At 46.8% G+C, this 18,349-nt stretch overlaps 1 protein-coding gene across 3 annotated transcripts in view; it reads left to right on the plus strand.

Annotated features, from left to right (window-relative positions):
- Positions 1-12,070: 12,070 nt before the first annotated feature.
- The window catches only part of HAO1 (hydroxyacid oxidase 1), an 85,892-nt gene continuing 79,613 nt past the window's right edge, over positions 12,071-18,349 (plus strand). For all 3 annotated transcript variants that reach the window (XM_075338077.1, XM_075338080.1, XM_075338079.1), the window contains exon 1: positions 12,071-12,233. In XM_075338077.1, the coding sequence (XP_075194192.1) occupies positions 12,097-12,233 (137 nt within the window). In that variant the 5' untranslated portion in view covers positions 12,071-12,096. The remainder of the gene's footprint in view (positions 12,234-18,349) is intronic.

Raw genomic sequence — 18,349 nt, forward strand, 5'->3', positions numbered from 1 at the left:
CATGTAATATTGAGCCACATAGAGATCAGAAAGGTAACTAAAGACACATCTGTAGCTCTAAGGTGGTGAAAAAGAATATTATATGTACAGTAAGTGTTAGTGAATGATAAAGATTTTTTTTTAAATATTTGTGTAGTGACCCTGAAACCATCAGGGTTCTACAAGGTTCTGCATCCCCACCAGGATGCAGGACCTACCCCCTAGGTCCCCGGAAGACCAGTGCCGGTAACACACAAAAACTCCAGGTAATCTCAGGTTTCCCCAACAACCCCCATACAATGGTACAAGGCTAGGGTCGGACCAATGAATGGCCGCCTAGAGGTGGAGCCAGTCCAGTCCACTAGTTGACCACGTGGGAGGGGCCGACTGTGGACTGTAGTCAGTACAGAGTCGAGGGTTGAGGGTTGACAGTAACCTGGTACTCAGGAGGGTAGTTGTCGGTGGCGTACGGTGGAGTACTCCCGGAACTACGCACCGATGGGGGTACAGGACCCTAGGACAGGTAGAAGCTCCAAGCCAGCCTGTTAACACCTGAACAGTGAGTGGACCATTAAGGAACTCGCTTACCCTAAGAATCCAAAGACTCAGTAGCAAAGGAAGAACCGGGAACAGGACCAGAGACTCCAACCCCACAGGGTTCACGCTACCGTCAAACGGACAGAAATGGACAAACCACCGGACGGGGACCCCCAGTTGCTCTACGCCACGGGGACCCATTAACCAGAGTCAGGTGCAGGTTAAGAAGGTACCAGATTACTACACTGGCACTGGAAAAAACGGGACCTGGAGGTGAAACCAGCCGGCCTCGGGTAACCAGTTACCACCAACAAGCAGTGAGTAAAGGCCAGTTGCACTAAACTACTGTGTGGACTCCCTTCTTCCGATGTCCGTCACATCAAGAATCCTCTGGTGCCCGGCCTTGCTTGTGGAGGGCCTGCCACCCAGGCTGCAATTAACATCAGCCCCAGTAGTGACATTTTGCAGCAGCGGCTCCATCTGTCGCGGACGGGTGCCGCCTCTGCTGAGGCAACCGGGGCTGCTCGAGTGGCACTCGGATCCGGGATCGTGTCCTGGGCTCGAGTAACTACCAGTGGGTTGCGGTGATGGGATGGTGGCACCGCCACTGCCTCTAGGGGCCGGCGTCCAGGACCGATGATGTGGGGGCAGCAAGGTGGTATCCCCTCCATGGGTAGGGGAAAGGTGTAGTCCCGGGCCCAGGTGTAGGTAAGGAGTAGGGCTGAGTCGCCGTCGGCAGGTTGGACTGGATGACACCGGTGTACTAACAATTAGGAAGAAATCACACCACGTCTGTATTGTAAACCAAGGCCAGATGTCGGTTGCCTGTGGAGTGGTATGCTGGTCCTGCACACGGGTTGGCAGTGTAGGGGCCCTTCCTCCTGCAGTCGTGTTTTGTGATGTATGGATTAACCACATGTGGAATGGGAGAAATCCGCTCCCCTGCAGTTTTGGATGCAGAGGGAGTCGTTGCCCGCAGACGCTGACCCGTGGGACTTCAGTGGGTTCTTGGCGGACACCCTGTCCCCTGCGTTGGGCTGCCGATCTGCTCTATCTGGGCTTCTCTCTTCGGGAACAAGGCCTGGTACCTTGTCCTGCTGGTCAATTAACAAGGGGCTTGAAGCTTGGCTCGTCCTAGGGTCTAGGTACCCCGCCTGTGCACGGTCTCCGGACTGGATTCCCGTCGTCGGTACCGGCGGGCTACAACCCTGCCCCGGTCCACTTCAGCTCTTCCATGACCGGATCTCCATTGCCTGTGGCCCTACAAAGCTGTCTGCCACCTAGTCGGTCCTCCCGTGGTCCAAGGGCTCCAACCCTGACCACGCTGCACTTCAGCTCCTCACCGACTCCAGCTCTCCACTCCACTGCACTGCACTCTCAACTGAAAACTGAACCTGAACTGACTAGTTCCCATCCCTTGTCTCAAGACCCCTAGGTGGGCATTCCCATCCGCCTGGTCCCACCCACTGGTGTGTCCTGGCTGCCATGGGGGGGCGACTAGGATTTGTGGCTGATGTTCCTGTGTGTGGGATGTGGGGTGTTAATTCCCAAGGAGATGGCAATTCCTGTACCCTTGGTGGGGGGTAAAGTCATCTGTGACTACCTGCTTTTGCCAGGGCGTCACACATCCATATAGCCGCAACACTGCAAGTGGCGTCACGTATGAACACTAATATAATCCCCTGTAAATACAACCCCATTACAGAAAGGGCCCAGGGCACAGAACTGGGCAACGGCCACCACAGTGACATTCCCAAGATAGACCCTGCCCGGGACCGAGTACGCTATATACCTGGGCGCGACATTTGCTTTAAATAAATGAAAAAATTGGAGTGTTCATCAGCAACTGCACTGAAAATGGAAATTAAAGGGAACCTGTCAAGTCGAATATGCACCCAGAACCACGAGCAGTTCTGGGAGCATATTGCTAATCCCTGCCTGTCAGACCATGTATACACTTGCATAGATAAAGAGATCTTTAGAAAAAGTATTTCTATAGATCGTTTATGGTATTGTAGCACCCAGAGAAGGGGGTACTCTGTCCCGGGCGGTAACAGATGGGGATGACACTCTGATGGACGTTGCCCGATCCCGTGCTCTGATCCCCTTTTGTTAATGGGGTGTATTTACAGGGGAGATAAGAGTTTTTGTCATGTGACGCCACCTGCGGGTTGCGGTTAAGGATGGGGAACCGCCGCTTCTCAATGTGGATACGCCCAGGAATGGTGGTAGTGGCAGCTGAAATGGTAGACCCTCCGCAGCTAGGGCTGTGCCTGGGAGATGTTGTGGCGCCGTGGACAAGCCAGGACGTCACAGTTACTGCAACAACACACCCCACACCCCGGTTAGGCACATCAGTCACACACGCAAATCCTTGTTGCCTTCCTCCAGGGGCTGATGTCCACACCAGGTGGGGTGGAGCCAGGCGGTTGGCCCCACCGACCGAGGAGTTCACAGTCCTGGAGGCAGGAAAAGGAGGTCAGAGAGAGAGAGAACGGTGAGGGAAAGTGAAAGAGGAGTGAAGTGGTAGTGGAGCAGACTGACCGTGTCCGGTTACGTGGCCCGGGCACCCAAGAGCAAGGTTGGCAGACGGTGGTGACCGTCTGCAGGAGAGGCCGATTGACGCATAACCGTAAGGACCGGGGACGGGCAGTGGCCCGCCGGTACCGAACCAGGGAGCGAAGAGAAGCCAGCACCATTCCGCAGGGCCTACGGACCCCGACCAGGCTTGGAGTCGCCGTTAAACCGGTCAAATCCGTCAGTGACGGGAACCTCCGGGGTTTCCCAGCAGCAAAGACCCGACTGAAGGCAACCGCTCAACCGTGAAGGGAAATACAGCTACCGCCACATCTAGAGTTCCCAGGGCCAGAGCCTGCAGGCAAAAAGGGGCTCCTTTGGCAAACACACCGCTGGGGAGCGGGCTACCGGTGGGAAGCCATCGGGGCCGAAAACACATCACAGGTGCAGGGAGAGACAGTCACCGCCAACCTACCGGGAGTGACCACCGCAGCCGCCTGCGGGACCCGTCCATCCAGCCGTTTGTTTTACCAGAGACTCCGTGTACGTTATTGGCTGAGTGAGTACTACCGTGCCATCTGGCACCGCGCTGCCCCCGCGACCCTGCACCTCACCAAACCCCGCCATCCACTTTACAGTCACCATCACCGGGCCCTGGGACCACCAAAACCCCCTACTCATGGAGGGGAGAGAAACATCTCGGCTGCTCCCTGTCATCGCTCCCGGGATCCCCGTTCAGAGCAGCGGTGGTGTCCCAACCTCACCACAACCGTGGGTGGCGTCACGGACTGACTTCCCAAACCCCAAAAACTATTCCCCTTTCACTCACAGGCGAGGAGCGCCGCTTGAGTCCCCGGATCCGGCCCACCGAGCAGCAGCAGCGCCGGACCCGAGCGTGGTGAGCGCAGCTCCCCCTCCCTGCCCGCGACAATGTAATGGGGCAATAATGGAGACCACACCAGGTTGTCTTTAACAGTCTCTACTCACTGCGGACCCAGGGGTTGCTGGTTCAGGTCCCAGGAGGACCAGTGCCAATGTAGTGACCCAGGTTGCTGTATCCCTGGCACTCTCTGTAGATTGAGTCCCCGTAGCGTGGAGCATTTGGGAACCCTGACTGCTCGTGGTTCTGGGTGCTGGGTGCATATTACCCCTGACAGGTTCCCTTTAATACATTGACAGCTCATTTATACTATTCTGCTTGTTAATGGGACAGACTAAGTCAGTACATAGAGTGTCAATATATTGATACACCCTATTAAACATTTTCTGGAGTAATAGGAGAGGAATAAATCAGAGTTTTAAAAAAGATTGTTCAGAATTGTTAAGAGTGCAAGTTTTTATTTATCGACATGTTTGCTAACATAAGGTTTTACCATGATACAAAGTCTGAAAGTAAACCAAAAGAAAAAAGGGGAAGCTCACCATGCTGTATGTAGCAGCTTCAATCCATGAGATCCTCTGTTAAGGCGTTGACCAGAAAAATAGAAATGGAGGAGTGAAGGAACGGCATCTTCCAAGGAGCGATGAGTAAAATCAAAAAATCTTTAGTCAAAGCATTTTAAAAACACTAAAAAAACTGCAGCACGTTAACATCTAACGTGTTTCTTAGGCTAAGTTCACACAGGGCATCTTTAGCTGCGTTATTGTTGTGTTTTTGATGTCACAAAGATGCACCAAAATGCATGCGTTTCCTTCCCCCAGCAAAGTCTAGGAGATTTCTATTTTGCTGTCTACTCAGTGCATCTTTTTTTGGCTGCGTTTTTGAAGATGCACCCAAGATGCAGCATGTCAATTCTTTTTGCGTTTTTTCCAGCGTTTTGAGCCCTTGCAGTCAATAGAGTTGACTTAAAAAACGCATTGGGCAAAACGCGGTAAAAACGCGTCAACGCATTGCTTTTCATTTTTGATGCGTTTTTGGTGCTTTTTTGGAGACAAAAATGCTGCATCTTTGTGGTAAAAGATGCCGCGTGGGAACATACTCTAAAGGGTACTTTACACCCTGCGATATCGGTACTGATATAGCTAGCGTGCGTACCCGCCCCCATTGTTTGTGCGACATGGGCAAATTGCTGCCCATGGCGCACAAAATCGCTCGGACCCATCACACTACTTATCTGCCTAGTGACGTCGCTGTGACCGGCAAACTGCCTCCTTTCTAAGGGGGCGGTTCGTTCGGTGTCACAGCGGCGTCACTAAGCGGCTGCCCAATAGAAGCGGAGGGGCGGAGATGAGCGATACGTAACATCCCGCCCACCTCCCGCATTGCCGGTGGAGACAGGTAAGAAGATGTTTGTCGCTCCTGCGGTGTCACATGTAGTGATGTGTGCTGCCGCAGGAATGACGAACAACGTTGTACAAGCAGCAGCAACGATAATTGGGAATAGGGGGGCATGTCACCGATTAGTGATTTAGCACGTTTTTGCGACGCTGTAAAATCGCTCATAGGTGTCAAACGCAATGACATCGCTAAAGCGGCCGGATGTTCGTCACAAATTCCGTGACCCCAACGAGATCGCTTGAGCGATATCGTAGCGTGTAAAGTGGCCTTTAGTCTTTCCTATGGCTAAAGGAGTCTTTTTGTGCACCAGAAAAGCAACAGGTGTTAACATGCTGCAGTTTTCTTAGTGTTTTTAAACTGCTTTGAATAAAGATTTTTTTATTTTACTCATCGCTCCTTGGAAGATGCCGTTCTTTCACTCCTCAAAGTCAGAAAGTAATCAAAAGAAGGCGTTCTTTAAGGCAATATTAAATAAATTGGTAATTTGGAAGAAGGGTTTGCTAGAAGGCTCGTTTGTATTGGCTTGTGTAAATGTGCCAGCCATCTCCCAATAACGAAAATTCTGTCGTCCTGTCCAACTGGCCTTTAAATGACCACCGATCAGTATATATAGAGCGGATCAGCAGTTATTTAACTGTCATGGTTGGCAAGTGAAATTCAGTCTTAGGAATGAGTTTCCTAATAATGAGACCCAGCATTATCACCTTTACAGGGAATCTGTCACCAGATTTGGGGCCTATAAGCTGCGGCCACCACCAGTGGGCTCTTATATACAACATTCTAGAATACTATAAATAAGAGCCCAGGCCGCTTTGTAGAATGTAAAAATCACTTTATTACGTTCTACATAGCGCTGGCACCGGAGAACGGAGACAACTATATAGCCCAACTCCACAGCAGCGACCGTTTAGGGTAAGTATTATAAAGTGATTTTTACGCTCTATACAGCGGCCTGGGCTCTTATATACAACATGCTAGAATGCTGTATATAAGAGCCCACTGGTGGTGGCCGCAGCTTATAGGCACCAAATCTGGTGACAGGTTCCCTTTAAAGGGCTGCTAACACTTTTAGTTAAAGAAAAGAGAAAATGCCATCAATTGTCAGTTAATTTATGATTTGTTTATTATTATTATTATTATTATTATTATTACTTTAGTGTAGCTTCTTATCTTTGTTTTTTCTATGGGATAGAGAGGGATGCTGGAGTTCTTGTTCCTCATGTCTGATTATATATCATCTACAGTACACTATATACTATAAATACAGATTACTGTCTATGGCACTCCTTTAAATTCCAATCATCTAATATAACATGACATTAAAAAAAAATCATCTAAATGAGTTCTTTCCTTATTTAATGTTAACAATTAGTTGTCATAATTTTATTTACTTTATTTTGCTCAAAGTATCTGGATTAAGTTGTTTGTTATTAAGGTTTAGTGTGTTGTAACATTTTTTCTTATTAATCGTACTGTACTGCGGATATGCAGTTTATCCATCAGATGGCGCTATCATACTTTGAAAATAAATGGAAATGTGATCAGCTGCAGTGCTTAGTTTGTCATTAGTTGATATTATAAAGCTTAAGTTATATACATATAATGCTAAAACGCTAAACTGCTCCCCAGCTCACTTACATCATTGCTGACTACAGAAGAACAATGGATTGGTGGTAATTTAGTAGGCAATTTACTGGATAAAATGCTGCTCCTGCCAACAGTATGGGTTAAATATATATATATATATATATATATATATATATATATATATATATATATACAGCTCTGACAAAAATTAGGAGACGACTTCCACATTTTCATTTTTGCTGATTTTTCTCTTTATAGGTGTATTTTTGAGTAAAATGTAAATTTCTCTTTTATTCTATAAACTACTGACAACATCTCTGAATTTCCAAGCAAAAAATGTTGTATTTATTTTCTGAAAATGAGAGATGGTCACAATAACAAAAAACATTGCATTGCTTTCACTCCTCAAATAATGCAAAGGAAACAAGTTCATAATCATTTAGAAACAACAATACTAGTTTTAACTCAGGAAGAGCTCAGAAATCAATATTTTGTGAAATGACCATGATTTGTAATCCCAGCTTTCATGCGTCTTGGCATGCTTTCCACCAGTCTTTCACACTGCTTTTTGGTGACCTTATGCCACTCCTGGCGCAAAAATATAAGCAGTTCTTATACACTCCCCTGGGTAGATTTAGAAATGTCCTCTAATAATTATAGCTCATTAAAACATCTCACCTCTCTTCCCCATTTTTGCCACTCCCCGACTCACCAACCATATCGGCAACTTTATATGCATGGAATTACCTGGTAAAAAAATTTAAACATCTAAACAAATACAAAACAATCAAAAAAATTTCTATATAATTTATAGCACGTCTTTCCAAAACCGAAGTCCCAGTTTCATGGTAAAACTCGAAATTAAGATTTTTAAGTGATTTACATGATGGCTCCGAATTTATTTCATTTTTGGATCTGAAAATTAAACATAAAATCTCTGACACGGGCTTCAACATTTTACTCCTCCTCAGAGATTCCATCTGGAAATTACTTATTAATAAAAATCCCCTCTCATCCCTAATAGATCCTTTATTCTGTAATCCCAAGGATAGTGAAGCCTGGAGTAGTAAAGCGCTATACCAATATGTTATAGGAGACTATAGCCTAGAGAAAACAAAGCCTTTTTTCGAATGGAAAAAAAGACCTAAATTAACAATTCCTAGAAGAGGAATGGCAAGATGCTTTGTAAGCGTCACATTCAGCAAGCTCATCCCTCTTGGAAACGCATACTAAACTTCTTACGAGATAATACTTCTCCCCATTAAGGCTTTACCAAATTAACCATAACATCTCTCCGACCTGCTGGAGAAACTGTGGTGGCTGTGGAGATCTATTACATCTCTTTTGGGGATGCCCAATTCTGAAAGACTTATGGATTGGTGTATCAAATTTGATCAACCAAATTTCTGGATTAAACATTGTGATCACACTGTGGCGCCCCTGCAGCTTCAGTCACCACAGGGTACTGTGTGACGCCCCTGGACTAGTCAGGTCGTCACAGGGTACTGCACGCTCTTTCTCTTCAGTGCAGTATTCAACCGCTCATGGTTCTGGGTCTCTATCCTGCAGTGTTGCCTCCATCAGCATTCACAAATCCTAGATACACTTTGCACCACACCTGTCAGGCACACCAGTGGGCTGCTTAAGCAGGAGTAGGGCCGCCCACTTAGGGGTCAGAGAGGGAGGTGGGAGGTGTCAAGGTCAGAGAGTTGAGTAGCCCTCAAGCTGTGAGGAGCTCTGAGGAAGCTGGGAGTTGGAGCTCCCAGGGGAGAGGAAAACTAGGTCGCAAACGGTGGTCTGGGCCTGGAGGAGTCAGACCCCCGGTCGCAAGAGACTGAGGCTAGGTGCCTGGGACCTGTCAAAGAGGACGGTCAGCAGCCTGGTCCTATTACCGGCCCGGGACCAAAGGCACGACGGGGTACACGGACTCTACGTCGGGGAGAAGCTTCAGGCAACCCAGCAGTTAACGTGAGGAGATCGGAGCCTTTATGGACTGTTCCCACTAGCTCCAGAATCGGGGCACTAGCGCAACAAGGGGGATAGGGCTTTCCTAGCAAGCAGGCCACTAAAATCCCAAGCGTGATCTCTGAGAGCAGGCTCCTCCACTTAGCCACAGTGGGGAGTGGGGCCCGGATAGCTCCAAGCTACCGGACCACAATGGACACTCTAAAATCTAGTGCCAGGAGGCAGGTTACAGACCACCAGCAGCACTGCAGGGGACGGGACCCACACGAGATCCCATTGAGAGGCAGCAGCATTCAGAGACTTGGTTTACCCTGTTGTCAGCGTCTGCTTCATTGCTGAGTGAGTACCCGACTGACCCCCTGCACTGTGTCCCCGCATCACCATCCAGAGTCCCGGAGCCTACCCCTACCCATGGAGGGCAACGTCACCTAGCTGCCCCACTCAATCACCCCGGGTACTCCCAACAGCAGCAGCGGTACTCCCAATTACCGCACACCACTGGTGATGTCACGAATTATACCAAATCCCCTGTAAATACCCACCTTTACATTTGAGTGTGGCCCCCTAAGCCCTCGGGTCCGTAGACCCTCGAGCCACGAACAGACACTACCCCCGGATCAGAGCGGTTCGATCCGCTGCTGGGGCGGCACAACTGCACCTCACTTAAGTGCAGTATTCATCTCAGGTAAGGAGGGGGTTAATCACCGGTGTTCCACATTTCACATTACATACAGGTTAGGTGCCTTTTCACTGGGGATTGGACTAGGGTAGATAGGGGGTGGCCATCACGAAGCATGGGACTTTCCCGGTCACTAGGACAACCACCTGGGGGGCGGGCACCACTTGGGGTAGAAGTAGGAGCAACCTTTACACAATCTTCAGTCAAGTCGGGACTTCAGTTCTGGCGACACAACACCATTTTCTTCTCTCGTTTCTTCACAGGGCCTGAGGCTTAGAGAGGGAAGCTCAGCCCAAGTTCCTCACTTCTGACGGGGCATCCTTTAGGAAAGGACACTTTCAAGCACCGGTGGCTACCTCTAACTTACCCGGGATTGGCTGGAGCCCAACACAGCGAAGACCGGCACCTCCTGGACAACCCACAGACAGTGAGTAAAGACCTGGAACTGCAACTACTGTGTCCGTCGCCTTCATTGCCATCGCTGTCACCCCGCTCTTCGGCGCCAACGGCCACTACTACCTCCATCATCCTCCCTGGGGCCTAGCTTCACCTGTGTGAAGCTGAACCATCCGAGCTGCGACATCACCTGCCCCAGAGGACAGCGACCGCAGCAGCGGCTAATCCCTTGCCGCATACCGCAGGAGGCATCACGAGACAACTTCCAACATGCTCCATGTCCATCCTCATCCATCCCCTTTTATTGTACACCTTGGGGCCACAAAGCCAAGCAGGGCCACCCGTGACATCCCGGATTCGACATCACTGGCCCGGCGATGAGTAACATTTAACCCCTGCCCTGTGGGTGCTACAACACCACAATTGGCTCTTCTTTCCCTAGACGCTAAATCAATTGATCCAACTTTTAGTACTATAATAATATACTTCTTACAACTAAGAATAGTATAGCAGCAAACTGGAGAAACATTCCCCCCCACAACTACCCAAATCATTGAAAATGTCACATTACATAGGAATTATGAAAAACACCATGCCATCATCAACAACCAATATGCTCGATATTACAAAACCTGGTACCGGGGATATATGTCGAGCGGGAGTCTCCTGACAGATGACACCTGTGCCTCAAAAGAGCTCGCCTATGTCCATTATTTGTAAATCATACTGTATTTTATGGTAACAAATGTTACATTTGAAAAGTAATAAAAATGCCTTTCAACATTCTCTGTCTCATTATTCTGGCATTTGGCAAATATAAATAATTTTGGTTCCTAATTGACCTAAAATGGGAAAGTTTTATTGTGATTTCATGTTAGATAGTGAGAACATGCAGATGTGTCTTTTTAGATAGTGTATGTAAACTTCTAGTTTCAACTGTACATACAATGTATGTTACACACACATAAATACATGAATTATGTTATACATACACTGCATGTTACACAAACACTATGCATGTTACAATTCTACACAAATACTGCACGTTACACACACACACTACATGTCGCATATAAACACTGACAAAACCTTATGTGTACTCGTCACTTCCTAATTCTCAGCTTAGATATATTGAACAGGTAAGCAATACCCTATAAAAAATGTTGTCCCTGCCATCCCTTTCTTTTTTTCTGACTTTAGAGCGGGCTTTACACGCTACAATATTTCTAGCAATTGCTAGCGATATCGTACGCAAAAGCACCCGCCCCCGTCGTGCATACGATATCGTGTGATCGCTGCCGCAGCGAACATTATCGCTACGGCAGCGTCACACGCACTTACCTGGTCGGCGGCGTCGCTGTGACTGCCGAACAATCCCTCTCTCAAGGGGGAGGTGCGTTCGGCGTCATGGCGACGTCACGGCGACGTCACTAAGCGGCCGGCCAATCAAAGCGGAGGGGCGGAGATGAGCGAGACATAACATCCCGTCCACCTACTTCCTTCCTCATTGCAGGCGGCACGCAGGTAAGGTGAGGTTCCTCGCTCCTGCAGTGTCACACACAGCGATGTGTGCTGCCGCAGGGATGAGGAACAACATCTATAAACATCCGTTAACAATTTTTGGTTTTAGGACGACCTCTCCATGGTGAACAATTTTCACCACTTTGGAGGACGTTTAAGGTTGCTGGTAAGTGTTACACACTGCGATACCGTTAATGACGCCGGATGTGCGACGTGACCCCGACGATAAAACATTAACGATATCATAGTGTGTAAAGCCCCCTTAAGACTCAGGATAACTACATTTGTAAATTGTGTTTTGTTATTATTTAAACCCAATAAATATAATTGTTAAAAAAATAACTATACCATGAAATATAAAAATATATAGACCTTTTGTAAGACAATATAAGCAGAAAAAGCCAGAATGCAATCTGCAAGTGATAAATGTCTTAGTTTTGCACAAAAGGAGAAAGTCCATTCTAAAACTGTATGTATGCGGACTGCTGTTTACCCATTTACAGGGAGCGCTGCCATAGGTCATGTAAACATGACACAGGAATAGTGTAATAGTTATTTATTATCTTACCCTCCTTATAGCAAACTCCAAATAACGCAAAGCCAGGGCTCAGTCACTCGTTGGACATATCAACCTAAAATGTCTACAAATCCTATTACGTTGGATGATTTTGAGCAATATGCAAAGCTTTCTATGAAAAAATCAGTATTTGATTATTATCGCTCAGGGGCCGAAAATCAACAAACCCTCGCCGACAACGTAGCAGCATTTTCAAGGTGAGACATAACACAATGATTTGCTCTGCTTTAATTGTTTTTAGAAATAATCATGATTCCCTAGTTTTACACTACTCTACTGTATTTGTCACACATCTTACTGTTGGTATCTTCTCGGGAACCCAAAATAATGTAAAGAACTCCCAGACCAACCAGAGGTCTCCTATATGCCTATGAGGCTCTCAGTCCAGGTCAGGAGATCTGTTGTCAGCCTGGAAACATTGGTTCATACCTGGACTGTGAAATGCAGACATGGGGAGCCGGCTATCGGTTACATCCACACATCAATGTGACATGTCTGAGGAAAAAACGGACAGAACAGGGATCCAGAGAGATTCATGGATCCATTACCCACCTCCATGAAAAAACATGGATCCATATGTGTGATCCATGAGCCTCAGAGCAGGTTCTATTCTGATCCATGTTTCAAGATCAGAATCGTCCATGGGGATCGGTCAAACACAGATGCCAATTGAAAGCCTTCCAATTTGCAACAATGTCTCATTGATCTGCTGCTTAGTGATAAATTTGGATGAAAACGGGTGGCTTGGGAGCAAAGATATTTTTTTAGTGAGAAAAAAGTGGTTGAGAAAAGAAAAATACCGTATTTTTCGGATCATAAGACGCACTTTTTTTCCCCCCAAATTTTGGGGGAAAGTGGGGGGTGCGTCTTATGGTCTGAATATAGGGCCGGGAATGAGGGTGCTGTGGTGGCGCGGGTCATCGGGGGGCATGAGCAGGCAGTAGCAGCGCCTGCCATGACCACGTAGACCTGTTCATTTAATATGCACGCCCATCCTCCCGCCCATCTCTCAGCGCTGAAGCAGGCGCTGACAGGTGGGCGGGATGATGGGCGAGGGACAAACAGCCAGCCCGCATGATCACCCCTGGCAACTGCAGCCTGGAGTGATCATGTATATGAGCAGGATGGGGGTATATGAGCAAGATGGGGGTATATGAGCAGAATGGGGGTATATGAGCAGGGTGTGGGTATATAGCAGGATGGTGGTATATGAGCAGGATGGGGGTATACAGCAGGTTGGGGGTATATAGCAGGATGGGGCCATATGCAAGGATGGGTTACCGTATATAGCAGGATGGGGCCATATGCCAGGATGGGTTGCCGTATATAGCAGGATGGGGACATATGCCAGGATGGGGTATATAGCAGGATGAGGGACATATACTGTATATACAAGGCAGGAGGATCATTACCAGGCTGGGGTACCTTAGTAGAGAATTTGGAGACATTACGCCCATAACAGTGTCAGCAGCAGATCCTCACTCCATAACAGTGTGTCATGACTCCCATTTCTTGCTTAAAATTTTATTTTCCCATTTTCCTGCTCTAAAACCAGGGTGCGTCTTATGGTCCGGTGCGTCTTATAGTCAGAAAAATACAGTAGATGATACGTGAGAAAAAAAAATGTCCATTTCTCACGGATAGTAAAATTCACATGGATGTGTAAATGTAGCCTTAGAAAAACAATGTAAAAATGTTGCAAGTACAATACTTTTAATGTCTAGCAAATAAATGTTAAAAAGCAAATTTTGGAGTCAAATTAAATCTCTTCAGTTGCCTCAAAAGCTTGTAGTTTTACATTATATATATATGTTCTTTTTTTTATTTTTTTTTTTGCTGCAAATTTAAAGGTGTATTGGAAGACTAATTTATTTAACTCACTTAAATAGTATAGCACCATCATATTCCGCAGCACTTTGCAGACATCACAGTCCCCATTGGGGCTCACAATAGAAATTCTCTATCAGTATGTCTTTGGAGTGTGGGAGGTAACTGGAATATCTGGAGGAAATGTACAGAAATGTGAGGAGAAAATACAAACTCCTTGCAGATGATGTTTTATTGAGATTCGAACCCAGGTCCCCATTGCTGCAGACATATAGTGATAACTACTGAGCCATCTGGCACATTCTGCAACCAATACAAGTATTTCAAGCCCATATTTTCTTTTAAGCAGACTTTTGTATAACAGTATATATTCTTGGGAGAAGGACTCCACCCTTTTTGAGCTCATTCATTTTCATATTGAGGGATGAGAACCTTTATAATATCATCAATAAGGCCTTGGTGAATAGGGCAAAAGCGTATCATGACTCTCTAGAGCCCCAGAACAAAATCTGTAACATAGCTCCACAAAGCACTCCTTAGTTACAGTACTGACTCCTGTTATAATGCAGAGAAACCTTTTGCGAAATTCTCTAGGATTATTTATTGGAGCGGATCCTTCTTCGCAAGTTGTAATAGAAGTGATTTTTTTAGCCACAGCAACAATTTTGTTTCATTATTGGTAATGTAGTTTTTGAAAACTATTGTTATTATTGTGGCTATATTAAAGTTGAGTCATATTTAATTTACAGTTTTATTATGGATAGTGATGACTGGACTCGCAGATAGAGCTGCTGATCCGGTGATTCGGTTTATAAAATCCGGTTCTGGATATGTCTATGGGGACTAGAATCCGTCAATTAAAAATGGTGGTTGAAGGGATAGGGGGATGGGAGCAAGCATGCTGCACTTACCGAGACTTCGGCATGGCTTTACACTCCTCTTAGGCCACCCATTCACTTCCAGTGCCACACATGAGGCTCATTGAATATGCACTGCTTTCCCCACCCATCGTCGTCTGTGATTGGTTGCAGTCAGAAGTGCCCCCACCCTGAGTGACAGTGTGTCTGACGCTTCCAAACACACATGCTGTGTACATCTCTCATGGTCTAGAAATAAATAAAACATAGGGTTCCCCCATATTATGATACTCAACACATAAATAAAATAAAATAAAAGAGTTATTTGGTGTTTGTGTTTATTTATTTTCACTTACAGATTAGTGATGGAGGGGTCTCATAGATGCCTGCTTTTAATAATCTAGGGCTTAGTGACAGCTGTGAGCTGTTATTAACCTCTTAATACCCCGATTGCCACCTCACCAGGGCAATTGGGAAGAGCTGAGTAAAGTGCCGGGCTTGTCGCATCTAATGGATGCGACAATCCCGGATGGCTACAGGCTGCTATTTTTAGACTGGACATCCCCAGCTTAAAAACATCAGCCCCTAGCTGTCAGGCTTTATCATGGCTGGGTATAAAAACTGAGGGGGACCGAACGTAATTTTTTAAATGATTTATTTCAATTAAAAAAAAAAAAATGCATGCGGTTCCTCTTATTTTGATAAAGAAGCCAACATAAGCACATGGCTGGGGGCTGCAGCCTGTAGACGTATGCTTTATCTGTGCTGGGTATCATAATACAGGGGGACTCCACACCAAATATTTAATTTATTTATTGTTATACCCTGATACGGACCCGCAGACAGCTCCTGTGATTGTTTGCAGTCACACGCTGTCACATAGGCTGGGGGCGCATCTGACTGTAACCAATCACAGAAGCCAGGACAGTTGACATGGGAATATTGTACAAATAAAGCAATTGAGAATTTGTTGTTTTTAGAAAAGTAATTTTTAATAAAGCCCTCACATTAGATATGACTAGAAGATCCCTGAGTAAATTGCCTGCTATACATTTCCTATAAAGTGAGGCAATATAGTATTATATGGTGGCCATTACAATTAATGTAATATATGGATAGGCCATGTTTATGAGTGATACGCGTCATGAGCCAATGATATTTCTGGCTTATATAGAAATATCCGCAGATCGGACATTCCACTGTGAATCCTGTATGTTTTAATTAGTGATGGTGAGGCAGATGACATAAAACCACTGAGGCCAAAGATTGGCTGCACTGGTAACATGTTGTCTATGACATCAGAGCTGCCCTGTAAACAAAGACCGGCGGGAGAAAAGTGTCACTGGTGCCATAAGAAATGCAATGAATGGGCCACTATCTTAACATGACACACACACACTTCTCCTTCATTCCCTCTGGCCACAGCCTCTGAGATATTACAGGTCCATAATCTGCCACCCAGCCTGACATCATGGTTCTGCACAACAGAGTCATTATGTCCCTGTCAGCTCGAGGTTGGCATCCCACCCTCAGAGATTTGTGTACAAATTTTGACCAGTGTGCACGGACTATTCAGATTGTCTAACGTCTGTTATCGTGGCGGCCTGTTTGCCGAGGCCTATGCTGTGTCCTACAGTAGGCCTTTCTGGGGTAGGGATTAGAGATGAGCGAACTGGTCCCGGTTCGGCTCGAGGCCGGTTCGCCGAACGGGGGTCCCGTTCGAGTTCGGTTCGTCGAACGTTCGACGAACCGAACTCGAACGTATAGGCTATAATGGGAGGCAATCACAAACACATAAAAATGCATTATAAATGTACACAAACAGTTAATAAACATTGCCATAACACTTACCGGTCCCCGCGATCCCTTCTGCACTCTGTCTCCTGCCACTATTCCATCCGATGATCGCTGAATCCTCCCGGTGACCTGCACTGCCAGCAGAGATGCAGGACCTATCGTGACGTCAAAATAGCCATGTGACCAGTCACGTGGCTATTATCTCATTGGCTACAGACTGGTCACATGACTATGACACGTCATGTAGGACCTGCGAGTGCATCTCTCCGGTACACGGTGCACATATGTGTATCGCCGTGTACCGGCGACATGCTCTAGCACACGGTCGACTCCCCGTTCCGTTAGGGACCGGCTGACACAGCCGGTCATTAACGGAGATCACCGTTGCCATAGCAACGCAGTTAGCGGTGATGTCACCGCTAACCGCGGCTCCGAGAGCACCGTTGCTATGGTAACGCGTCTGTCAGCGTTACCGCTAGCAGCCAGCACTGATCACTCACGGAGTGAAGGCTGCACGCTGCTTCCCGATTGTAGTGATGATTGTAGTGAGGATGGAGGTTCCCCAGCCCCAAGTGATGAGCTGGTGAATCTAATCCTCACTACAATCGTCACTACTACTACACTAGAAAGAAAGAAGACAGAAGAGCAGGATCGTGGAGGGCTGACAGGGGGTAATAAAGATGGAGTCTCTAATGTGTCTGTGTATTTATTTCTATTGAAGTATTTTTTCTCTGTGTGGTGTCTTTTTTTTAACCCTTTATTGGAGATTCTTAATGGCCGGGTCAAACGTGCCTGACATTAAGAATCTCTGGCTTAATACTGGCTGGTAAAACAAAGCCAGTATTAACTCATGATTACCCAACAAGCCACCCGGCTCCAGGGCTGTTGGAAGAGTTGGATACAGCGCCAGATGATGGCGCTTCTATGAGAGCGCCATTTTCTGGGACGGCTGCGGACTGAAATCCGCAGCAGAGGCGCCCACAAACCTCGGGCTAACCTGTGCTGCGGATTCCAATCCCCAGCTGCCTAGTTGTACCCGGCTGGACACACAAATGGGGCGAAGCCCACGTCATTTGTTTTTTAATTATTTCATGAAATAAGTGAAATAATTAAAAAAAACGGGCTTGCCTATATTTTTGGTTCCCAGCCAGGTACAAATAGGCAACTGGGGGTTGGAGGCAGCCCGTGGCTGCCAGCTGTACCTGGCTAGCACACAAAAATATGGCGAAGCCCACGTCATTTTTTTGGTGGGCAAAAAACTTCTGCATACAGTCCTGGATGGAGTATGCTGAGCCTTGTAGTTCTGCAGCTGCTGTCTGCTCTTCTCCATACAGACAGACAGCAGCTGCAGAACTACAAGGCTCAGCATACTCCATCCAGGACTGTATGCAGAAGTTTTTTGCCCCCTGAAAAAATTATGTGGGCTTCGCCATATTTTTGTATGCTAGCCAGGTACAGCAGGCAGGTACGGCTGCCCCCAACCCCCAGTTGCCTATTTGTACCCGGCTGGGAACCAAAAATAAAGGGAAGCCCTTTTTTTATTATTTTATGAATTTCATGAAATAATTAGAAAACAAATGACGTAGGCTTTGCCCCATTTTTGTGTCCAGCCAGGTACAACTAGGCAGCTGGGGATTGGAATCCGCACCACAGGTTGGCCTGAGCTTTCTGGGCCCCACTGCTGTGAATTGCAGTCTGCAGCCGCCTCAGAAAATGGCATTTTCATAGAAGCGCCATCTTCTGGCGCTGTATCCAACTCTTCCAGCACCTGCCTGCTATACCTGGCCAGCATACAAAAATATGGCGAAGCTCACGTCCTTTTTTTGTAGTTT

This window comes from Anomaloglossus baeobatrachus, chromosome 3 (genome assembly GCF_048569485.1).
Source record: "Anomaloglossus baeobatrachus isolate aAnoBae1 chromosome 3, aAnoBae1.hap1, whole genome shotgun sequence".
Classification (NCBI taxonomy): Eukaryota; Metazoa; Chordata; class Amphibia; order Anura; family Aromobatidae; genus Anomaloglossus; species Anomaloglossus baeobatrachus.